The 24844-nt window shown below is 52.1% G+C and overlaps 1 protein-coding gene across 4 annotated transcripts in view; it reads left to right on the top strand.

Annotated features, from left to right (window-relative positions):
* Positions 1-24501, top strand: part of nfe2l1b (nfe2 like bZIP transcription factor 1b) — an 85791-nt gene extending 61290 nt beyond the window's left edge. For 2 of the 4 annotated variants that reach the window (XM_059957767.1, XM_059957765.1), the window contains 4 exons: positions 5499-5585; positions 8207-8383; positions 17618-18942; positions 22704-24501. In XM_059957767.1, the coding sequence (XP_059813750.1) occupies positions 5499-5585; positions 8207-8383; positions 17618-18942; positions 22704-22845 (1731 nt within the window). In that variant the 3' untranslated portion in view covers positions 22846-24501. The remainder of the gene's footprint in view (positions 1-5498; positions 5586-8206; positions 8384-17617; positions 18943-22703) is intronic. The other 2 variants (XM_059957769.1, XM_059957766.1) reach the window with 1 other exon arrangement.
* Positions 24502-24844: the final 343 nt, after the last annotated feature.

Here is a 24844-nt window from a genome sequence, read left to right as displayed (position 1 = left end):
AATTTTTTTTAACTGGAAGGAGATATTGATATCCATGCCATCAGGAGGAGGAGGGAATTTTTTTGATAACATCCTAACCTGTTTCAACCTTTCCCTATCACTCCCGGGTCCTCAAGACCTGACAATGCCCCCGTAAATAATCCTGGCAAAGACCTGATTCACAAAATGAACCCATTCTGTGGAGCGACGTATCCCCATTGGAGGGCCCGGCGTGGAGAGGTTTCCTTGTAAATTGTCTCTGTTCTTTTGCGGATTACGGGGAGCTCTCTCCCAAGTTTCATTTGCCAAGTTATTATGTTTCTTTCTGCATTTTATTGCACTTTGGCTGTTGCCAGTCTTTGTGTTTAGTTTCTTACAGTTGTACTTCTTTGTTCTACTGGCAATGCCTGGAAGAAAATGCTTCTCAGGGTGGCATATGGTGACTTACCTGTACCTCGATTAGTGACAAAGTTAATGGCACGAGGAATGCCGCCAAGATGGAGGACCTTTGATGCCCCCCCAAGAGGCCAGCAGATGTAATGGGGACAGTAGTTTTTCCTGATGATAAATTTACTCTGAGCGTCCCTTCAGTTTCGAGGGCGGAGGGGCAGCGTTCAGTTGAAACCCAGCCTTCTCGCGAAATCATTCCGGGCGCTGCTCTGGGTATCCAGCGTCTGCAGGGTCTCTTGTGTTTCTGATTTATAACATAGGAGCAGAATCAGGCCATTCGGTCCATCGAGTCTGTACCATTCTATCATGGCTAATCCATTTCCCTCTCAACCACATTCTCCTGCCTCCTCCCTGTAACCTCTCACTCCCTGACTACCCAGCAGCCTATCCACAGCCGCCTGTGGCAATGAATTCCACAGATTCTCCACCCACTTTCCTTCTCATCTCCATTCTAAATGAACATCCCTCTCTTCTGAGGCTGTGTCCTCTGATCCCACCATAGGAGACATCCTCTCCACATCCACTCTATCTGTCCTCGTCCTAGACTCCCCACTATAGGAAACATCCTCTGCACATCCACTCTATCTGTCCTCGTCCTAGACTCCCCCACTATAGGAAACATCCTCTCCACATCTACTCTATCTGTGTCCTCTGGTCCTAGACTCCCCCACTATAGGAAACATCCTCTCCACATCCACTCTATCTGTGTCCTCTGGTCCCAGACTCCCCCACTATAGGAAACATCCTCTCCACATCCATTCTAACTGCGCCTTTCATTCCCGGAATCAGTTATACATACAGTGGTAGGTTATTACTGTAGCCGTTGTAAGGATGAGATAGAATGGTTTGTTTCCTATAATATCTATAATTTGCATCTATAATATCTACAACGTAGCCCAGCACATCACGCAAATCAATCTTCTATCCTTGGTCTCACTTTACACCGCACGCTGTCAGAGTAGTGCTGCCAGGATAATCAAGGACACGACCCACCCAGCCAACCCCTCCGGGAGAAGGTTCAGGAGCTTGAAGATTCGTACGGCCAGATTTGGGAACAGCTTCTTTCCAACTGTGATAAGACTGCTGAACGGATCCTGACCCGGATCTGGGCCGTACCTTCCAAATATCCGGACCTGACTTGCACTACCTTACTTTCCCTTTTCTATTTTCTAATTATGATTTATAATTTAAATTTTTATTATATTTAATTTGATTTGTACTCCAGGGTGTGCGAAGCACAGCAACAAATATCACTGTGATGATTGAACACTCTAGTATCAATTGTTTGGTGATAATAAAGTATAGTACAGATGCTCCTAATTTGTTGTCACCTACCCATGTATACAATCATCGAAACTACGGGAGAGAAACAGGCCCTGCTGCCCATCCAGTGCATACCAAAGTGTTACTCCACCTAGTCCTATTGACCCACACCCGGGGCCCTTCGCACCCTGTACTTACCCAAGCTTCTCTTAAACGTGGCAATTGATTTTACAATCACTGCTTCAGCTGGCAGCTCGTTCCGCATTCACACCACCCCCTGAGCGAAGTTGTTGCTCCATAAACATTCCACCTTTCACCCGTGACCCCGAGTTCTAGTCTTGCCCAGAACAGAGCCTGCTTGTGTCTACTCTGTCTTCACCCCACATAACTCGGTGTGCCTCCCCCTCGTTCTCAAATTTCAAAGTGAATTTTATTATCAAAGTGCGTATATGTCACCCTATAAATCTCCGAGATTAGGCAAATCGATAGAACGGGATCGATGAAAAACCGGCCGGCCCGGGCGTTCAACCAGTGTGCGGGAGGCAACGAACTTGTGCAAGTGCAAATGTAAATATTGAGAACGTGAGATGAGGAGCCCTAGAAAGTGAGTCCACGGGTTGTGGGAACAGTTCAGTGATGGGGGTGAGTGAAGTTATCCCCTTTGGTTCAAGAGCCTGATGGCTGTGCGTTCTTGAAACGGGTGGTGTGAATCCTATTCGGAGCTCAGGTCCTCTCGTCCCAGCAGCATCTTTGCAAATTTTTTTTCCTCTGTGCTCTTTCGATCTTCCCTGTAGGCGGGTGACCAGAACGGTACACAGCACTTCAGATTAGGCCTCAGCAATGTCTTACACAGCTTCAGGGTAACGTCAGTACTCTTGATTTTGTGAAGAACAAATGGCCAGAAGCTCTCTTTACGACCCATTCAATGTACGACTCTTGTTCCTCGTAAGGTTCCTTGGACCACCAATAATAGGCATCTGTTAGTCTCGATAGACTGTGGACTTGCGCCTTGGAAGGTGTTTCCAGGGCGCAGGCCTGGGCAGGGTTGTCTGGGAGACCGGCAGTTGCCCAAGCTGCAGGCCTTACCCCCCTCCATGCCACCGATGTTGTCCAAGGGAAGGGCATTAGGACCCATGCATCTTGTCGATGTCGTCGCAGAGCAATGTGTGGTTAAGAGCCTTGCTCAAGGACACAACACGCTGCCTCAGCTGAGGCTCGAACCAGTGACCTTCAGATCACTAGACCGAAGCCTTATCCACTAGGCCACACACCAACCCCACACATTCGAATATGGCTTTCCTGCTTCTCCACACAATTAATGCCTCTCATTAATTAATGATTACCGAATGATTAATTTATGATCACCTAATTAATTAATTGCTGAAGAAAGTCAAAATCCTGCCTCTAATAATCCTTTACTAATGGCGAGAGCGTTCATGGGGAGATCTCCATTTTGATAGAATTAGGGAGCAGTCATTTAAACCGGGGTGCATGGGAGCTTCTCGCAGTGGGCGACGAATCTCAAGAGTTGTGGATAGAGGTGCGTAAAGTGGAATCGGAAGGGGGGATTTTTGTAAGACCTGGAGATTGGGAACAGTTGCGGAAGAGATGGCTCGTGTCAGACTCGTGTCCCCTCTGACCTGGTGATCATGTTGAATACTGGATCAGATTTAGCTATCCAATATCTCCTTTCCCTGCTATCTTCTTTCGACCGAAGACAAAGCCCTGTCTCAAAATCATTCAGAAGAAGTGGTCGGGAGGGGGGTTTCCTCATTGAAGCTTGCTCTCTGTTGAAAGGCCAAGATAGAGTGGACGTGTAGAGGTTCTTTCCAGTAGTGAGAGAGTCTGGAACCTGCCTCAGAATGGGACGCCCCTTTACAGCAGAGACGAGGAGGAATTTCTTCAACCAGAGGGCGGTGAGTCTGTGGAGTTCGCTGCTGCAAGCAGCTGTGGAGGCCGAGTCCTTGGGTGTACTTACAGTGGAAGTTGATAGGCTCCTGATTAAGAAGGGTATCAAAGGCTACGGTGAGAAGGAAAGTAAGTCAGCCCTGATAGATGGGCCAAGTTTCCTGAGGAGACTGAGGTCCTTTAACATCTGCCGCACGACGCTGAGGATGTTCTACGAGTCTGTGGTGGCCAGTGCTATCATGTTTGCAGTTGTGTGCTGGGGCAGCAGGCTGAGGGTAGCAGACACCAACAGAATCAACAAACTCATTCATAAGGCCGGTGATGTTGTGGGGGTGGAACTGGACTCTCTGACGGTGGTGTCTGAAAAAAGGATGCTGTCCAAGTTGCATGCCATCTTGGACAATGTCTCCCATCCACTCCATAATTACTGGTTAGGCACAGGAGTACATTCAGTCAGAGACTCATTCCACTGAGATGTAACACTGAGCGTCATAGGAAGTTACTCCTCTACCTGTGGCCATCAAACTTTACAACTCCTCCCTCGGTGTGTCAGACACCCTGAGCCAAGAGGCTGGTCCTGGACTTAATTCCACTGGGCATGATAAACTTATTATTTAATTATTTATGGTTTTATATTGCTATATTTCTACAGTATTGGTGTGACTGTAACGAAACCCAATTTCCCTCGGGATCGATAAAGTATGTCCGTCTGTCTGCCTGCAGCCTAATTCTACTCCTGTCTTGTGTTTTTTGAAACCATCCGGAAGACTATCTTCAAGTTCAAAGTAAATCTATTATTGAAGGACGTATATGTCAACATTTACAACCTTGAGATTAATTTTTTGGCAGCATTCATAGCAAATGCAAAACAACAAATTAGTGATAATATTAAATAAGCCATAGATAGTGAGAGCATGAGATGAAATGCCCTTGGGTGGGTCCACAGGATGTGAGAGCAGTTCAGTGTTGGGTTGAGGAAGTTATCCCCTTTGGTTCAGGAGCCTGATGGTTTTGAACTTGGTGGTGTGAGTCCTGAGGCTCCTGTACCTCCTTCCTGATGTTTGAGGGGTAATAACTGTTCCTGAACCTGGTGGTGTGAGTCCTGAGGCTCCTGTACCTCCTTCCTGATGGTTGAGGGGTAATAACTGTTCCTGAACCTGGTGGTGTGAGTCCTGAGGCTCCTGTACCTCCTTCCTGATGTTTGAGGGGTAATAACTGTTTCCTGAACCTGGTGATGTGAGTCCTGAGGCTCCTGTACCTCCTTCCTGATGGTTGAGGGGTAATAACTGTTCCTGAACCTGGTGGTGTGAGTCCTGAGGCTCCTGTACCTCCTTCCTGATGGTTGAGGGGTAATAACTGTTCCTGAACCTGGTGGTGTGAGTCCTGAGGCTCCTGTACCTCCTTCCTGATGGTTGAGGGGTAATAACTGTTCCTGAAGCTGGTGGTGTGGGTCCTGAGGCTCCTGTACCTCCTTCCTGATGGATAATAACTGTCCCTGAACCTGGTGGTGTGGGTCCTGAGGCTCCTGTACCTCCTTCCTGATGGTTGAGGGGTAATAACTGTCCCTGAACCTCGTGGTGTGGGTCCTGAGGCTCCTGTACCTCCTTCCTGATGGCAGCAGCGAGAATAGAGCATGGCCTGTATAGGTGGTGAGGATCCCTGATGATGGATGCTACTTTCCTGCAGCGGCGCTCCAAGTAGATATGCTGGCTGCTGGGGAGGGCTTTTCCTGTGATGAGCTGGGCCGTACCCACTGTGCGTTTTGCAGGCTTTCCCATTCGAGGGCATTGGTGTTTCTGTACGGGACTGTCAGCGTATTCCCACCGCGTTTAGAAGTTTGTCAGAAGTTGAGATGATGTGCCGAGTCTAAGCCCGTGTTACTGGTTATGTTTTGGCAGGTGCCGGACGTGGTCGAGCAGGCGTCCTCCTTTGAGGAGTGCCTGAGGCTCCTGGAGGAGACATTCCCCTTCGCTGCTGATTCTCAGGTATGTGGTCTGCACGGAGAGCCTGGGGTCTAGGTCGCACGTTAAGGGGCTTGATCTCGAATCGTGCAGCCATGCACCACCGCGATAACAGGCTGCTTCCTTCAACCGTTTCCAGTTAGATGGCTGGTAAAACGTGCTCTGGCTGCTTCATCTATCCTTTCGCCAGCGCTGCGTCTCTGTGAACTTTGAGCGACCCGCACAAAGAGCTGGTGCAACCCAGCAGGTCGGGCAGCCCCTCGGGAGGGGAATAAGCAGTGTCGACTGCCCACTCCCCTCCGGCCACGCTGCCTGTCCTGCTGAGACCCAGCGGTGCTTTGGCGGTGGGACGTTACGCCTGGCATCTGGAGTAAGACTCGGGCAACGACCATTCTCGGCGGAACTGGGTGCGAGAGGCCTCCCCCCCGCGCCATTGTGCGGCCTGGTCAGCCACCTGTGGCCAGCAGTGTGAGTGGTAACACCTGGAGAGGTGGCCTGCATTTAAAACTCAGAATTGTCTCGGCATCAGCACCCACTCCGTGGGCTCTCTGTTCGTCGTGGAGTGCGTCACAGGGCCGAGTATAAACGGGAGGTTCGCAAGAATCATCCCTCGAAATAAATGATTGACTTGTGAGAACACAGTTAGAGTGGATGTGGAGAGGATGTTTCCTGTAGTGGGGGAGTCTAGGACCAGAGGGCACAGATAGAGAGGATGTGGAGAGGATGTTTCCTGTAGTGGGGGAGTCTAGGACCAGAGGGCACAGATAGAGTGGATGTGGAGAGGATGTTTCCTATAGTGGGGGAGTCTAGGACCAGAGGACACAGAGAGAGTGGATGTGGAGAGGATGTTTCCTATAGTGGGGGAGTCTAGGACTAGTGGACACAGATAGAGTGGATGTGGAGAGGATGTTTCCTATAGTGGGGGAGTCTAGGACCAGAGGACACAGACAGAGTGGATGTGGAGAGGATGTTTCCTATAGTGGGGGAGTCTAGGACCAGAGGACACAGAGAGAGTGGATGTGGAGAGGATGTTTCCTATAGTGGGGGAGTCTAGGACCAGAGGACACAGATAGAGTGGATGTGGAGAGGATGTTTCCTATAGTGAGGGAGTCTAGGACCAGAGGACACAGATAGAGTGGATGTGGAGAGCATGTTACCTATAGTGGGGGAGTCTAGGACCAGAGGACACAGATAGAGTGGATGTGGAGAGCATGTTACCTATAGTGGGTGTCTAGGACCAGAGGACACAGAGAGAGTGGATGTGGAGAGGATGTTTCCCATAGTGGGGGAGTCTCGGACCAGAGGGCACAGATAGAGTGGATGTGGAGAGGATGTTTCCTATAGTGGGGGAGTCTAGGACCAGAGGGCACAGATAGAGTGGGTGTGGAGAGGATGTTTCCTAAAGTGGGGGAGTCTAGGAGCAGAGGGCACAGATAGAGTGGGTGTGGAGAGGATGTTTCCCATAGTGGGGGAGTCTCGGACCAGAGGGCACAGATAGAGTGGATGTGGAGAGGATGTTTCCTATAGTGGGGGAGTCTAGGACCAGAGGACACAGACAGAGTGGATGTGGAGAGGATGTTTCCTATAGTGGGGGAGTCTAGGACCAGAGGACACAGAGAGAGTGGATGTGGAGAGGATGTTTCCTATAGTGGGGGAGTCTAGGACCAGAGGACACAGATAGAGTGGATGTGGAGAGGATGTTTCCTATAGTGAGGGAGTCTAGGACCAGAGGACACAGATAGACTGGATGTGGAGAGGATGTTTCTTATAATGGGGGAGTCTAGGACCAGAGGACACAGATAGAGTGGATGTGGAGAGCATGTTACCTATAGTGGGTGAGTCTAGGACCAGAGGGCACAGATGGAGTGGATGTGGAGAGGATGTTTCCTATGGGGGGGAGTCTAGGACCAGAGGGCACTGATAGAGTGGATGTGGAGAGGATGTTTCCTGTAGTGGGGGAGTCTAGGACCAGAGGACACAGATAGAGTGGATGTGGAGAGGATGTTTCCTGTAGTGGGGGAGTCTAGGACCAGAGGGCACGGTCTCAGAATGGAAGGACAGTTGATAGTAATTGCTTTAGCCAGAGGGTGGTGAGTCTGTGGAATTTCGTGAACAAATCATTGAGTATGTATAAAGCAGAGGCGTCTCTATGAGGACCACCGTCTTGTCGCAGGGATTGGAGGTTTGCGTGCCTCAATGACCCGGAGAGATGTGTTGGCTAGAATTGGGGATTTATCCTTTGGCGCTGGGTCTGGTCACCCGTGCCAAACAGGTCAAAGGGTAGAGGTCAGACTGAGAGTGGTCCAATGGTCCTCCAGGTTCGAGGGGGTTCAGCTCAGGGCCAACGATGCTAACCGGTAAAATTAAAACTTTGACCCAAACCGCAGTGAAGCTGTGCGTGACAGAGGTGGACGACCTTCATTGCTGCGTAAATGCCAGTGGTGTCACGGGGCTGGGGGGTGGGAGGGGAAGCATAGATTGATAGTTAGGTCAGGTCCTCCGGAGTCCTGGGGAGAAGGCAGGATAATAAAGTGAGATAATAAATCAGCCACGATGGAATGGCGGAGCAGGATCTGTAGGCGGAACGGCACAACTCTGCTCCCTTGTCCAGTGGTCTTACGGACTCCCGTATCTTGTGTTGTCAGTTTCCAGCTGCCGTGTCCTCGGAGCTGAATGAAGCTTTAGATAGCGCTCTGTCCAGTACCCGTGAGAGCCCGGCCACTTCCTCACAGACGGCCCTCCTGTCACCTTTGCGGCCGTCGGAGACTCCGTTAGACTTGGAGCAGCAGTGGCAGGACCTCATGTCCCTTATGGAACTCCAGGTGAGTGTGTTCCAAGTTTCGGGCAGGTGTGTTGTCCACTTGTTGCCTGGTGCATGGAGTTTGATGCATGATCAAGGGTCAAACCGCTGGTGGGTCGAACCCCCACCTCGGCCGGCTGTTGCCGCTCACAAGTTCAAGTTTATTGTAATCTGACCGTACAACGAATCTGACACTGTTACGACCAGAGGGGATCATCACTGGGGTCGTTTCACACCTCAAGCGTTTATTCGTTGCATCTAAAATAGCAAAAAGAAACTGGACACACGAGGAAATCTGCAGATGCTGGAAGTTCAAGCAACAACACACACAAAATGCTGGTGGAACGCAGCAGGCCAGGCAGCATCTACAGGGAGAAGCACTTTCGACGTTTCGGGCCGAGACCCTTTGTCAGGACTCGGCCCGAAACGTCGACAGTGCTTCTCCGTGTAGATGCTGCCTGGCGAAAAGAAACTGGCAATATTTACAGAATGATATTTATCAGAAAACACAGTGAACTTCTGACAGCTCCTAATTCTCACTCTCTCTGTTCCTTACCGAGAGTGCCCAGCCCTGTTTATTCAGCATGATTGCATACCGGCTGCCCACAAAGTTAACTTAAGACTACGCATGAATTAGAATCTGACGCATCCCACAATGTAGTTACAATCATATTGCAAAATAAACAGTATCTACCTTAAATACAGTCTATAAACAATTTATACGCAGTTACGCATCGCCATTACTCAAGAAATGGAATATTTCACCGTGTATGGCAGGAAAGGCACCATAAAGCCAACCCAAGTGGATTGGCTTGGTTCAGGGCCCACGAGGAGAATATTCCGGGGGAAGACTTTGAAGTGTGCGCGCTCAGCAGGGCAACAGCAGAATGCCAAGGCAGTGTTTGTCTGTGGGTTAAGGAGTGCGTTTACTGGGCGCTCTCTGTCTCGCAGACAGCATGTAAAACCAAAAGATTACCACAGAAGTCTGAATAAAACGTAATTCAAAATGCACGTAGCAACGCGCAGCGCAGGTAAACGGATCGCTGTCCTTGTGACGAGGCCACGGTGCTGGCAGGGGATTCATCGGTCTCTCCGCCCGAGGGAGGGAGGCGTCCCAGTCCTGATGCTCCCTCCTGACGGTGGTGGGTCAGAGAGATTGTGGGGGGGGGGGGGTGGGTGTGGACCCTTTTATTCTCTCGACAGTTGGCCTTGCAGGTAGAAACAGGAGCTTAACGCGTGACTGAGTGAGGCAGGCAGGAACGTAATGAGTAACGATTAGTTATTTGTCACACGTACATCGAGGCAAACGGCGAGGGGCGCCGTTTGCGTCTGAGAATGTGCCGGGGGGAGCCCGCGAGTGTTGCCGTACTTCTGGCGCTGACAGCGCAGTCCCCACAGCGTGCTGACCCTAACCCGCGCGTCTTTGGGACGTGGGAGGGAAGCAGACACCCGGAGCTGCTGGCGTAGCACCCCTACAGGGTACTACTCCTTAGTAATTGGTACGTCTTTGGGACCTGGGAGGAAACCGGAGCCACTGGGGGAAACCCACACGCTCGCAGGGAGATCGTACGAACCCCTTACGACGGCGGGAATCGAAACCCAATCACCAATCTCAGTAAATGCTTCCTGACCAGCTGATTACTTGCAGAGTTTTATCTGCTTGACAGCGGGGAATCTAACAGTGCTAAACTTTAAATTAAATTGGGGGAGATTTGATAGAGGGTACACAAAATTAGGAGGGGTAGAGATGAGGTAAATGCAGGCTCCCTCCTGCTGAGGTTAGATGGGCCTACGATTCGGAGTCAAGGGCTAAGGCTGAAAAGTTTAAGGGGAACACGAGGGGAAACTTGTTCAGAAGGTGGTGAGAGCGCGGAACGAACTGACCAGCACCAGTGATGGATGTGAGCTCGATTTCAATGTTTAAGGGAAGGTTGGATAGGTACTTGGATGGTAGGGGTATGGAGGGCTGTGGTCCTAGTGCCGGCTAATGGGAGCAGGCATTTTAAATGGTTTGGCATGGACTTGAAGGGCCGAAGGGCCTTTAACTGTGCTGTCCTTTTCTATGAGTCTAACCACCCTGTCCTTTTGCTCAGGGTAGAGTTGCTGTCGCTCGTGACGGTCATCCTTGTGTGTCGAGCTCGGGCATACAGTGAAATGCGGTGTTTTGCCGACCGATGCAGTCCGAGGATGAGCTGGGGGCAGCCGGCGAGGGTCGCCTACGTTTCATGCCCACAGCGCTCTAATCCTATCCCCATCTCAGCATGCGTCTGGACGGTGGGAGGAAACCAGAGCACCCGGAGGAAACTCACGTGGCAACGGGGAGGACGTGCAAACTCCTCGCAGGCTGTCGGGTTCTGACATTCCTCAATCCAAATTTCCTTGTGAATTCGGAAGCGGGGGCAGCAAGCTTGCTGCTTCACCGCCGTTTCATTAAGCGTTAATAGAACGAAGGAAGTTTAAAAATGAACAGTGAGCGGTCTAGCAAATGAAGAAGCAAAAAAAGAAGCTGGCTCGTGCTCGGCGCTTTTTATCCCCAAAGACGAGAAACGTTCCGTTCAAATTTGCAGTTAAGAGCCAACCAATCAGATAGACCCCATTCAAATAATGCAGAAAAGCTTCCAGAGCTTTCCAGAGTCAAACATATATAACCACAAGGGTCCAATAAACAATGGACTCACTTTCAAGGACTTCTCATCTCAAGTTCTCGATACTTATTGCTTAGTTATTTATTACTATTATTTATTTCCTTTTGTTTTTGCACAGTTTGTTGTCTTCTGCGCTCTGGCTGAACGCCCAGGTTGGGCGGCCGTTCATTCGTCCTATTATGTTTATTATTCTATAGATTTGTTGAGTATGCACACAAGACAATGAATCTCTGGGTTGTATATGGTGACATACATGTACTCTGAACCCACTGAAGAGCAGATCTGTGTGTGTACGTAGCTGTAAGTAATACCAACACGGACAGAAGGTTAAACTGCAAAAAACTGTGGCAATTAAACAGTAAGACAGTGTTGCGGGAATCAATTGTAGTCGCAGCTCGGACAGCCGCTGGCGTGGGGGGCAGGACAGCACCCGTGAGACAACGAGGGCATCGTGCTCGCCAAGCAAGCTGCGGAGCAACAGCCGATGATGCCACTTTCGAAACGGAATTTGGGTCCCTGCCAAGAGCTCGGCACCTGTCCCTGGGCGTCCCTCATCTGCTCTGCAGCTGTCCACCGCCCCAGAGCAGGAATTTCTTCAGCCGGAGGGGGTTGAATCTGTGGAAATTTACGGCTGTGGAGACCAGGTCTTAGGGCATGTTTAAAGACGGGGGTTGACAGGTTCCTGATTAGTCAGGGCGTCAAAGGTCACGGAGAGAAGGCAGGAGAATGGGGTTGAGAGGGATAGTAAATCAGCCATGATGGAACGGTGGAACAGACTGGATGGGCTGAATGGCCTAATTCTGCTACAATCATATCACTATATAGTGTTCTAGGATTGAACACTGCAGAATATATAGAATACAACTGCAAGAGAAAAGTCCGTGAACTCTTTGCAATTACCTGGTTTTCTGTACTAATTAATCATAAAATGTGGTGTGATCTTCATCTAATTACTTACTTTATTGTCGCCAAACAATTGACACTAGAGTGTACAATGATCGCAGCAATATTTGTTTCTGCACTTCGCGCTCCCTGAAGTACAAATCGAAGTAAATGTAACAAAAATTTAAATTATAAATCATAATTAGAAAATAGAAAAGGGAAAGTAAGGTAGTGCAAGTCAGGTCCGGATATTTGGAAGGTACGGCCCAGATCCGGGTCAGGATCCGTTCAGCAGTCTTATCACAGTTGGAAAGAAGCTGTTCCCAAATCTGGCCGTACGAATCTTCAAGCTCCTGAACCTTCTCCCGGAGGGAAGAGGGACAAAAATTGTGTTGGCTCGGTGGGTCATGTCCTTGATTATCCTGGCGGCACTGCTCCAGTAGCGTGTGGTGTAAAGTGAGTCCAGGGATAGAAGATTGATTTGCGTGATGTGCTGGGCTACGTTGTAGATATTATAGATGCAATCTACAGGACAACAAACCATTCTATCTCATCCTTACAGTGGCTACAGTTATAACCTACCACTGTATGTATAACTGATTCCGGGAATGAAAGGCACAGATAGAATGGATGTGGAGAGGATGTTTCCTATAGTGGGGGGATGTCTAGGACCAGAGGGCACAGACAGAGTGGATGTGGAGAGGATGTTTCCTATAGTGGGGGAGTCTAGGACCAGAGGACACAGATAGAGTGGATGTGGAGAGGATGTTTCCTATACTGTGGGGGTCTAGGACCAGAGGACACAGATAGAGTGGATGTGGAGAGGATGTTTCCTATAGTGGGGGAGTCTAGGACCAGAGGGCACAGATAGAGTGGATGTGGAGAGGATGTTTCCTATAGTGGGGGAGTCTAGGACCAGAGGGCACAGATAGAGTGGATGTGGAGAGGATGTTTCCTATAGTGGGGGAGTCTAGGACCAGAGGGCACAGATAGAGTGGATGTGGAGAGGATGTTTCCTATAGTGGGGGAGTCTAGGACCAGAGGGCACAGATAGAGTGGATGTGGAGAGGATGTTTCCTATAGTGGGGGAGTCTAGGACCAGAGGGCACAGATAGAGTGGATGTGGAGAGGATGTTTCCTATTGTGGGGGAGTCTAGGACCAGAGGACACAGATAGAGTGGATGTGGAGAGGATGTTTCCAGGGATGGAAGACTGGTTTGTGTGATGTGCTGGGCTGTGTTCACGATCTTCTGCAGCTTCTTCCGGTCTTGGACAGGACAACTTCCGTACCAGGTTGTGGTGCATCCTGGAAGAATGCTAAAAATCTAAGTCACAATACTGAACAAACACAATCTGCCTAAACTCGTAACGCACAAACAACTGTGCTTTTCACGTCTTTTTTGAGCAGACTGTTTAATCATTCACAGTCCAGGCAGGAATGAACCCTTGTGTTTAGTAGCTGCACAATGGCGAGAAAGTGTTAGACCATTCCCCCCCCCCCCCCCCCATACAAAACCGTTTCAGTTCCTCATCATTTCCGGGAAACCTTGCATGAACGGCCCTCTTCAGGTCAATTGGGTTTAGATCTGGATTCTGACTGGAACATTTCAAAAAAAAAATTAAATTATTTTGGAGAGTTTCCTCTGCGGTGTCCTTCCACGAACACTATTCCTGTTCAATGTTTCTGTTACGGTGGACAGAGACTTTTGCTAGGTTTCTGCAGGTCTTTTGCTGTTACCCTTGGCTGCTTCTTCAGCTCTGTCAGAATCAGAAACAGACTTTAATCGCCAAGTACCTGTGCGCATACAAGGAATTTACTTCCGGCAGATGTTGTCTCTCTGCTCATAACAATAATAATGATAAATATAAATGAAAATATAGATTATACACACAGGTAGTGCAATCCAAGTAATAGTTAGCTGACAGTTAACCGGCAGTTAACTGTTCAGCAAAGTGACCGCAGTAGGGAAAAAACTTCTCCAGTGCCTATTAGTCTTAGTCTGGAGGGATCTGAAGCGCCTACCAGATGGAAGCAGTTCAAACAGTCCGTGTTGCGTTGGGTGTTGAGTTCTTGGCGCAATCTTTGCAGGATGCCTGCTCCTAGGGAGAATCGTAATGGTACTGAGTTCCCTCCGAGGAAGTGACAAGCAGGGTGGACAAAGGAGAGGCGGCGGGTGTCCGTTACTTAGATTTTCAGAAGGCGTTTGTCAAGGTGCCAGACTAACAAGATATCCTATGGCGTTACAGGAAAGATTCTGGCATGGACAGAGGAATGGCTGACGGGCAGGAGGCAGCAAGTGGGAATAAAGGGGCCTTTTCTGGTTGGCTGCCAGTGACTAGTGATGTTCCTCGGGGTCGGTGTTGGGACCTCTACTTTTCACGTTGTTTGTCAGCGATTTAGATAACGGAACTGGTGGCTTTGTGGCAAAGTTTGCGGAAGATACGAAGACAGGTGGAGGAGTAGGTAGTGCTGAGGAAGCAATGTGATTGCAGCGGGACTTGACCAACTGGAAGAACGGGCAAAATTGTGGCAGATGGAATAGAGCATTGGGAAATGTGTGATGAGGTATTTTGGTAAAAGGAACAGTGGTGCAGACTAACGGGGAGAAGGTTTCAGCATCAGAGGGACTCAGGAGTCCTCGTGCAAGGGTCCCAGGAGGCTAACTCACAAGTTTTGATAAAGAAAGCAAATGCAGTGTTGGCATTTATTTCAAGGGGATTAGAATAGGAGGGAATGCTGAGGCTTAATCAGACACTAATGAGGCACCATATCTCAGAAAGGAGACAGCCCAGGGGAGAGAGTTCATGGGGATGGTTCCAGGAATGAAGGAGTTAACACATGATCAGCCATGATCTTAGAATGGCAGTGCAGGCTCGAAGGGCCGAATGGTCTACTTCTGCACCTATTATCTATTGTCTGTGAGTATTTGGCAGCTTTGGGCCTGTACTCACTGGAATTTAGAAGGATGCATGGGGAATTTCATTGAAACCTACCGAATGTTGAAAGGACTAGATAGGGTGGATGTGGAGAGGATGTTTCTTGTGGTGGGGGCATCCGGAATTAGAGGGCACAGCCTCAGAATTGAGGGGCGACCTTTTAGAATAGAGGTCAGGAGGAATTTTTTTGCCAGAATCTGTGGAATGCTCTGCCACAGGCTGCGGCGGAGGCCAGGTCCGTGGGTATATTTAAGGCGGACGTTAATCGTTTCCTGACCGGTCAGGGGCATCAAAGGATACGGCGAGAAGGCAGGTTTGTGGGGTTGAGTGGGATCTGGGATCAGCCATAATGGAATGGCAGAGCAGACTCGATGGGCTGAATTCTACTATGTGTTATGGTCTTGTGGTCCATCTGTAGACAATTTTCCTTTACTGAAGGCTGATGAACACTCAGGCCTTTAGAAATGTTTTTTGTAGCCTTTTCCAGCTTCATGTATCTCTACAATTCTTCTTCTACAGCCGTCTGAAAGCTGTTTAGATCGAGGCGTGGTGCATATAAATCATTCTTGAGAAAAGGAGGCTCTGTCAGAAACCGGACTTTGAAAGTCCCATCTTACAGGGCAGGGCACCTTGACAACCCACAGCTCCAATCTCATAGAAACATAGAAAATAGGTGCAGGAGTAGGCCATTTGGCCCCTCGAGCCTGCACCGCCATTGTATGATCATCCAACTCAGAACCCTGTACCTGCTTTCTCTCCATACCCCTTGATCCCTTTAGCCACAAGGGTCATATCTAACTTAAAGATTATCTCACTGACTGGAACACCTGACTCCAAATTGCATTCATAGAAGGCACTACCCAAATGGTTCACATACCTTTTTGAACCTGGACTTTGTACTCAGTATCTATGAGAAGCACAATTATTTGTGTGTTATCAGTTCAGGCAGATTGTGTTTGTCTATTATTGTGACTTAGATGAAGATCAGACCACATTTAATGAGTAATTAATACAGAAAACCAGCTAATTGCAAAGGGTTCACGAACATTCTCTTGTAACTTTATACAGTGTAAGTGTGAATAATATTATAATCATCATTCTGTGCCGTGTCGTATGACATGGGCGATCGTGGTCCTTCCACGACCATGATTGTTCTTGGCAAATTTTATCTACCGAAGTGGTTTGCCATCGTGTTCTCCCAGACAGTGTCTTTACAAGACGGGTGACCCCCGGTCATTATCAATACTCTTCAGAGATTGTCTGCCTGGCGTCAGTGTCACATCACCAGGACTTGTGATCTGCACCGGCTGCTCGTACAACCGTCCACCACCTGCTCCCACGGTTTCACCTGACCCTGTTGGGGGGGCTAAGCAGGGGCTACACCTTGCCCAAGGGTGACCTGCAGGCTGGCGGAGGGAAGGAGCGACTCGAACCTCCTTTGGTAGAGACATATCTCTACCCAGCCACCTGCATGAATGATATACAGCATTGGAACAGGCTGTTCGGCCCTTCTGGTCCGTGCTGTTTCCCAGTGAACCAGTCCCAACTAGCGTTACCAGCAACACAGTCAGAGGACGCGCCCCCGCAAGTATCGCCAGCTTCTGGCGCCAACACAGCTTGCCCCCAGCATACTAACCCCCTACCTCACTCGAACGCAGGAGGGAACCAGAGCCCCCAGGGAAATCTCTCATTGTCCCGGGGAGAATCTACAACTCCTTGGGGGTAGCGGCAGGGATAGAACTCCGATCGCTGCTGCCTCCATGCTACCATAGCACGCAGGATGCTGGGGAGTCGGGCTGAGAGGGAAAAGGCACAGGCCGCGATCAAGTAGCAATTCAGAATCAGACCCTGAATTGGAATCAAGTTTAATGTCACTGGCGTATGTCATGAAATCTTCCCCGATGCAAAGCATAATAGTAAAAAAAATAACTATTACCATAAGAGAAACGAGGCCTCCGTTGGTCAGGGTCGGCCGTGGACGTTGCATCCCAGCTGTCTGGGTACGCAAGCCCGGTCAGTAGGATACGGAGAGTGAGCTGTTGCCCGTGTGGCGGGCTCCCCCTCTCCACGCAGCTGATGAACACACAGGAACGGCAGAGACCGATACAGTTTGACACCAGGAGTTGCAGGTCAGCGTAGGACTGCCTCAGGGACTCCAACTCCAGATTTTTCCTTCGGGGGTTCACTCCCAAAGCCTTCCCCGTGAATGGGTGCAGCCACAAGGCAGCGGGAGGTTTGAGATCAGAGTTTTCCTTCTCCTAGATGAGCTGCCGACCCCGGCCGACCAGCCCCATCTGCCTGGAGCGACTGGTTTTAAGGCGCCAGTGACCCACCCTTGCCCCTTCTCCTGTCAGTCGAAACTGTCCTGCCGGGCTCAGTAGCTAAACCACAGGTGAAGGGCTGGAGCTGGACTCGGTTGTCAGAGGCTGTTTGAGACGCACGCCATCAGGTGTTTATCCCCATCACCACTCCCGGCTGTAACAACCTTAAGGGAGCTCAATATATGTAAACATTTTCAATAAAATTAGTGTGCAAATCGAGTGCAAAAAAAACCAGATAGTGCAGTAGTACACATCTGTTCAATGTCCGTTCAGTAATCTGATGGCGGAGGGGAAGAAGCTGTTTGTAAAACATTGGGCGTGTGTCTTCAGGCTCCTGTACCTCCTCCCCGATGGTAGTAATGAGAAGAGGGCCTGTCCTGGGCTCCTCTGTCTTGCGTGGAGATCTCTGAGTGTAGGAAAGTGTGCAGCTAGTATTTTTAACGGTATCTTTCTGTCTTTGTGTGTGTGCAGGATATGGAAGTGGCCAATGGAGGGGCATCGTTCAGCGATGACGCTGGCAGCAGCGTTTCTGACTTGTCCGTCGGCTACGACCAGCCGCCGGCCACCGCCATCAATCACGACGTCAGCCTTCACGACGCCACCTTGCCCTCGTGCGGCCAGGACTTCCAGCCCTTCTTCAACCCCACCCTGGAGAACGCTCCCGCGGGCCACAGCCCTCCCCCCGGCCTCCAGCGGCTGGCGTCCACCAACTCCACCAGCTTCGACGCCGCCTTCGGCTGCGCCAACTTCACCGGGCTGCTGTTCCCGCACGCCGCCAATGGCACCAGCAACGAGACGGGGCCCTCGGTGATGCCCGACTCCCTGTCCAGCCTGCTGGACGACGCCATGCTGGACGAGATCAGCCTGATGGACCTGGCCATGGAGGAAGGCTTCTGCCCGATGGCTTCCCAGATCGAAGAGGAGCTCGACTCCGACTCGGGCCTCTCCCTCGACTCGAGCCAGAGCCCAGTGTCCCCCAGCAGCTCGGAGTCGTCCTCGTCCTCCTCCTCCTCCTCCTCCTCCTCCCTGTCGTTCTCCGAGGAAGGGGCCGTGGGCTACAGCACCGATTCGGAGGCAGCAGATTCCGAGGAGGGGGAAGGGGCGGTGGGCGGCTACCAGCCCGAGTTCAGCAAGTTCTGCCGGATGAGTTACCAGAATCCCAGCTTTTACCGCTCCCTGCCGCACCTGGATCCGGTCAACCACAACCACACCTACAACCTGCCCCCCGGGGCCTCCATCTCCGGGCAGCAGCCGTACCCCACCCCGGGGAAGAAAGCGGCCTTGAAGGAAGCCCACCCGAGCCGCATCGATCTGCACCTGGGACGCGACGAGCGCAGGGCCCGGGTGCTGAAGATCCCCTTCTCCAACGACAAGATCATCAACCTGCCCGTCGACGAGTTCAACGAGCTGCTGTCCAAGCACCACCTGACGGAGGCGCAGCTGACCCTGATCCGCGACATCCGGCGCCGTGGCAAGAACAAGCTGGCGGCCCAGAACTGCCGGAAGCGGAAGCTGGACACCATCCTGAACCTGGACCAGGACGTGGAGCACCTGAAGAAGCAGCGGTCCCGGCTGCTGAAGGAGAACGGCGAGTTTGCCCGCTCGCTGCGGCAGATGAAGCAGAAGCTGCAGGAGCTCTACCACGAGGTGTTCGCCTGCCTCCGCGACGAGGAGGGCCGCCCCTACTCCCCCAGCCAGTACTCCCTGCAGTACAGCAACGACGGCAGCATGCTGGTCATGCCTCGCGCCCTGACTGCCCAGCAAGGGAAGCCGGACAAGAAGAACAGCAAGAAGAAGTGAGACGCGCTGTCTTCTCCGCTCAGACCGAACTTGGTGGTGGTGGGGATGTGGGGGGGGAGGAGCGAGAGAGAGAGAGAGAGATGGGGGGGGGAGTCAAAAGCTCGCTGAAAGGCAGCATTGCTTGCTTTCGAAAGCAGACGCACACACACACACACACTCGATTTGCACCTTTCTTGTTTTCAGAGAGAAAGAAACCCTTGCAACTGCAGGACAGTTAAAGACAGTTTAAAAAAAATAGTCCCCCACAGAAGGGTTGGTGACAGAGCTTTATATAAATATATATATGTGTGTGTTGAATTGATGATGGTTTGTGTTTGACCACATCTGAGAGGATTGCCGAGTGCATAGCCTGGCATGTCCCTAGATTGAACAGCGTGTGCGTGTGTGTATGTGTCTGTGTGGGCGCGTGGTGGTTTGGGAGGTGCGACGAAGGAGGCCCCCGGCGCAGGTTTCCTTGTTATTTGCTGATATTGAAACCGCGGAGGACAGAAAGAGCTGCCTGCTCTGCAGAGAGCACAGTTACGAACCACGTACGCCGTACACAGCCCTGCCTGAGTCGTCCCTCCTTGTAGACAAGTGCTGTAACATTTATCCTTATCGAGGCCAGGTGCACAGGGAAGGTGGGGGGGGGGGTAGTGTGAGGTCGGGAGTTCGGGGGGCTCCCCGCGGAATGCACCGGTCCCACAGTACCAAAGGCGACCCGGTTAGAAGGTTAGTCGGCCATTGTAAGCTGTCCCACAATCAGGTTAGAGTTGGTCGGGTTTGTCGGTGGGGGTGGGGGGGGAGAGGGGATAAGTAGCTGGGCGAGGGTCGGAGTTCCTGGTGGAGGTCGGCGAGGTACGGCTGTACCGCAGGTCCGACTACGCGGTCCCCAGCCAGAGAACGCTGGTTGGGGGGGGGGGGGGGGCATCTGTGGTTAACGGTTCAGGTTGGTGAAGTTTTCTCGGGTCTCTGTGTGGATTCCCGTTATGTGGTGTTTGGTGAGAAGGAGATTTTCGACCGAGTTGCCCAGTTCTATTTATTTAGCTTGGCAGTTTGGCTCCCGTGACTCACTTTTATTATTTCCTGTTGTATGTGTGCTCGGTGGCCACTTTACTGAACCCGCCTGTGCGTCAGTGCAGGCGCCCGATCACGGGGCAGCGGCTGGGTGCGTGAAAGCACGCAGGCCGTGATCAAGAGGTTCAGCTGTCGTTCAGGCCAGGCGTCAGAGTGGGGCAAGGCATTGCGATCGAAGTGGCTTTGACCGCGGAATGATGGTTGGTGCCAGATGGGGTGGTTTGAGTATCCCAGACGCTGCTGGGGTTTTGTCAAGTCTAGAGCTTGCCGAGAGTGGGGCAAGATACGAAGGCATCCAGTGAGCCTCTTTAACTGTAAAATCTTCCTTTTGTCTTGCTCCCTCCACCCCTCCCTCATCACGAGAAAGGAAGCCCTGTCACCCGCTGTGCCTCGCCTGGGGGGTGAGGGGGGGTGCGGCTGGACCTGTCAGCATCTAAGCAGGAGTTGGGATCTCTGCTTGGTGGAAGAATTTGACCCATTTGTGCGCGTGACGGTTGAGGAAGAGCTCTCCCGGTCCAAACTTGCCTTTCAGGCACGGCTGCCCACCCAGCAGTACAACTCTCCATTGCTTTTAATCAACTCTGGATCCCCACTCCGACCAGGAGCTGCCCCAGCCGACCCAACCTTCCTCCATCACTGCGGTCTTCCAGTGCTGTCAGGTTCCCTCCTCGGTCTCCCCAGCAACACTACGGTCGTGACCTCTTTCCCCCCCCACCCCCCACTCCTTTAGTTCACCTCACCCAACAGAAGTCACAGAACACTACAGCCCCCCCCCCAGCAGGCCCTTCAGCCCATCTGCCCTCCATACCCCTCCCATCTATATACTTCCTAAATGTTGAAATCGAACCCGCCCCTTCCGCTGGCGGCTCGTTCCAGACTCTCGCCACGGGGGGGGGGGGGGGGGGTCCCCTAAACATTTCACCTTTCACCCTTAACCCGTGACCTCCAGTTCCAGTCTCAACCAGCCTCGGTGGGGAAAGCCTGCTTGCATTTACCGTATCTTGCCGTTCGCTCGTCCATCATGCGTGCCGGTGGCGATTGGTCCTGGCAGATGGTTCTTCCTTCTGGGCAGTGACCCCCCCCTCCCCCCGGCCACATCACCACCTGCCCCCGCAGTTCCACGTTACCTGGTCGGGGTAGCTGCCCAAGTGTGACCTGCCACTCGACACTAGCGATTTCCACCCCCCCCCCATAATTTTGTGTCCCTTTATCAAATCCCCCTCATTCTCCTAAGCTCAGATCTTTGCACTCCACCGATGAGGTGTGTTGTGGGGTAACTGGAAGAAACTGACATCACTGGTCAGAAGTTTCGAGCCCCCCCCCCCCCCAAGCTTTATGGTATTGGTCCAAGAGCATTAAAAACAAGTTGGGGACCCCTGGTTTAGAGGCTCTGGTAAGAATCTGAGGATTAAATTGTTTCCACTGACAACAGATTGGTTGTCAGGTAGACTTCCGGGAGCTGCCAGACGCACGATGGTGTGGGTTCGGTGTCTCGCCAGTCAAAGAACTGGGTTTTAGAAAAAGAAAGTTCCCCGTGGAGTGGAGACGGGGCCTGGGGCCGTGGAAGGTGGCTCTCCTCGCCTCCCAGCTCGGGCCAGGGATGTCCAGGCGCGCAACTCTTCCCCTTTGCTCCCAGCCTGCGGGGACACGGGATCCGGGCTTTTATGTTGTAATCTGGAGGTCGCCGTGTGAGCGTGTGCAAGAGGACACGAGTGGGGGGTCCCCGTCCCACCTGAGATTTCAGGCTGGGCTTTGCAGACCTCCCTGGCACACGGTATGTCGTGTTCAAAGCTGGTTAAGGATGGCTAGCCCGTGTCATTAATTGGTTCAAACAGACTTTACAAAGAGGAACTGTTTTGACGACAGTGAAGCGCTTGGGCGTTTCCCGAATTTTTTCTCTGTAACGAACCACCCATCGACTGGACAATGAAATGAGTCGGTGCCCAAACGAAGCGGTTCGCTGTGGTGGAGGAAGACGGGAAGTACTAACAGCTTCTTCCGCAGCTCAGAGAAACCAAAATTGCATCGGGCCGATGGTTCACTGGCTCGAAGAGCTGCCGTTTCTCTGAGTGGGTGCGTGAAGATACTGGACTGAAATGATGCCCCAGGCGACGCAGAAAATACTGACCGCGGAATGTCCCCTGTTGTCACCCCTGCGCCCCCCCCCCAAACCATCGTTTTAGTCCGGGGATGAGGTGGGGACGAATGCCGTGTGTGCGTGCGGATGAGGATGAGCTGTCTGTATCCCCCTCGCATTCAGTGACCTCCCTGACCGAGGGCAGAGAGAATCCCAGGCTGTGCGATGGCCTTGGCGCTCCCATCCAGTACCGACCGACCGCAAAGCAATTGTGTATCGCCCGGCTGGCCTCGTCAACGCCCCCCCCCCTCCCCAGCGCAGCCGCCGCTAACAGACTCTTTGCCCTGGCGTGTCCGAGGTGGGGGGTGTCCAGATTTAGTCGTCCTCTCCCCCACCTCCCAACTTGCCAAAACTACTGACGACGAGCAAGAAAGGAGACGAGTGAGATGGGACGACGCACCTCGTGAACCACCCCCCCTCCATTTTCCTGGCGGTAGAGGAGATGAAGCGGGGTGGGGGTGTGGGGAGCGAGAATGCCGCAGGTTCCCCCCCCCCTTTTTTCGCGTGCGGGTTTATTTTTTCCTCCTGAAAGATGTCTAACTCTTTCCCTTTGTATGTTTACAGTAAATACGAGTTGAAGTTTATTAACTGTCGTCGTCGGGGAGATATCCCTTCTTTGTGTGAACTCTTACCGTACAGTCAGACTTTCTCCCTCTCTCTTTGTGCGGAATCAGGCCCGTATCCCCGAGCTGGGGGTTGGAGCTGAAGCGTAAATATATATGTGTATGTATGTATGTGTGTGTGTGTGTGGGGGGGGGGGGTGTTGTGTTACTCGCTCTGAATACTGAGCCGGGTGAAAAGTAGCGGCTGCCACAGCGACCTTTTAAATGGGGCTCTTTATTTCGCTTTGACACGCCAGCGTCCTGTCCCTCCCCAATTTATAATCCTCAGCCCCCTCCCTTCAATTACCTCGGTGTGCTCGGTAACAGGGGCTGGCGGGGAAGGGTGGGGGTGGGAGGGGTTGATCAGACCCCACACGGGAGACCAGCGCGGCGCCGCCTGTCCGTCGCACCCGAAACCTGTGCGGGATGGTCTTTTGAACTCGCCGGGACAGTTCCTCTCTCTCTCTCTCTCTCGACCTGGGAAGCCCCCGGGTCCAGCGGTCCCTGCAAGCGCCCCAAACCGGGGTCTCCCCCTAGTTGCAATGGACATCTTCTGTGTCTCGTCAATTGCCCTTCGCTCTCCGCGGGGCGTAGCGGATTTGGCCGTGGGATCTCGTCCGCCGGAGCTGATTTCTGCACAGTGGGATCGCGACCCTGTCTCAGCGGGGTATGAGGCTCACCGGCCACCCACACCTGGTTCAGCCCGCCTGACTGCTGCCCCGCCCCCCCCCCCGGATTGGACGCGGCAAGCCCTTTCACCGAAGGCACTGCCCCTCCCTGGACACCCCATACACTCCAGAACAGTGTGTATCAGGACCGTAAGACCTACGGGCAGAATTGGAACATTTGCCCCATCGAGTCTGCCACGTTACTACCCCACCACCCCCTCCCAAACCCGTTCTGCCGCCTCCTCCCCCTAACCTCTGACGGTGGGGTCTCCGGAGTGGGGGGGCGGTCGGTGTTGTGGTTGTAAATCCCGCAGGAGCGGCCAAGGGAGTCCCAAGTTAATTATCGGTCACAGGGACTCCTCCCCGACTCGCTTGACCGACAAGTGGAGGAAAGGGTGGGTTCGGATTAAAATCTGTGGTTGGATGCTGGGGGGGGGGGGGGGGAAAGACAGCCTTGTGTGCCGGGCTCCGGTCCGCCGGGGGGCTTCCCGCAGGTGAAATCCCGGGCAGGCGCCGCGGTAATTCGGCTGGGGCCCGGGACCTAATATCGCCGGCAGATCATTAACCCGTTATTCGCCCGTGCACAAGAGGCAAACCCGAGTCCGCTTTCTCCAGTCTCCACCCGAGCTGGCGGGTTACGGAAGGGTCCCGCTTACTGATACTTGATAGCCGAGTTAGGGGGGAGGGTGGCGTAGGAGAGTGAAATCCCGGTTCAGGCCCCGACCGGGCTCGCCCACTACTGCTCGGAAGGTATCGCCGGTGAATTTGGTCGCCCTTCACCAACCTGTCGCTGTGCGCTAACTCCTCACTGTCGGGCCCCTGCACAGTAACCAGTAACCTCCCTCCCGTTCGTCTGTCTGTTTTAATTTAAGATTTTTTTTCCTCTCTCGGATGATGCTGTCTCCCGCTCGTTTTCCTGTCAGATTTTTTTTTCACATCATGATGTTGCTTGTAACTAAGTGTCTGGAATTATTATTTTTCAGGGAATCTCTCCATTCTGTTGTATATATTTGCATTTATACGGATACTAGCAGCAAACCAGGATTGTTTGGGGGTGGGGGGAGAGAACTCAATAAATTAGTTATATTTTCACACGTATTCGAGCGTTTCATTTACTGGAGGTGGAGGGCGCAGAAAAGAGGCAACGGCAACTGCCCGTTTAACGACGTAAGATACAGGAGCAGGAGTAGGCCATTCGGCCCGTCGAGTCTGCTCCGCCATTCAATCACGGGCTGATCCAATTCTTCCAGTCATCCCCACTCCCCTGCCTTCTCCCCATACCCTTTGATGCCCTGGCTAATCAAGAACCTCTCTATCTCCGCCTTAAACGCACTCAATGACTTGGCCTCCACAGATTTACTGCCCTCTGACTAAAGTAATTCCTCTGCACCTCAGTTCTAAAACGACGTCCTTCAATCATCAAGTCGTGCCCCCT

Source organism: Hypanus sabinus, assembly GCF_030144855.1.
Source record: "Hypanus sabinus isolate sHypSab1 chromosome X1 unlocalized genomic scaffold, sHypSab1.hap1 SUPER_X1_unloc_12, whole genome shotgun sequence".
Taxonomy (NCBI): domain Eukaryota; kingdom Metazoa; phylum Chordata; class Chondrichthyes; order Myliobatiformes; family Dasyatidae; genus Hypanus; species Hypanus sabinus.
This window is presented reverse-complemented; position numbering and strand designations above follow the sequence as displayed.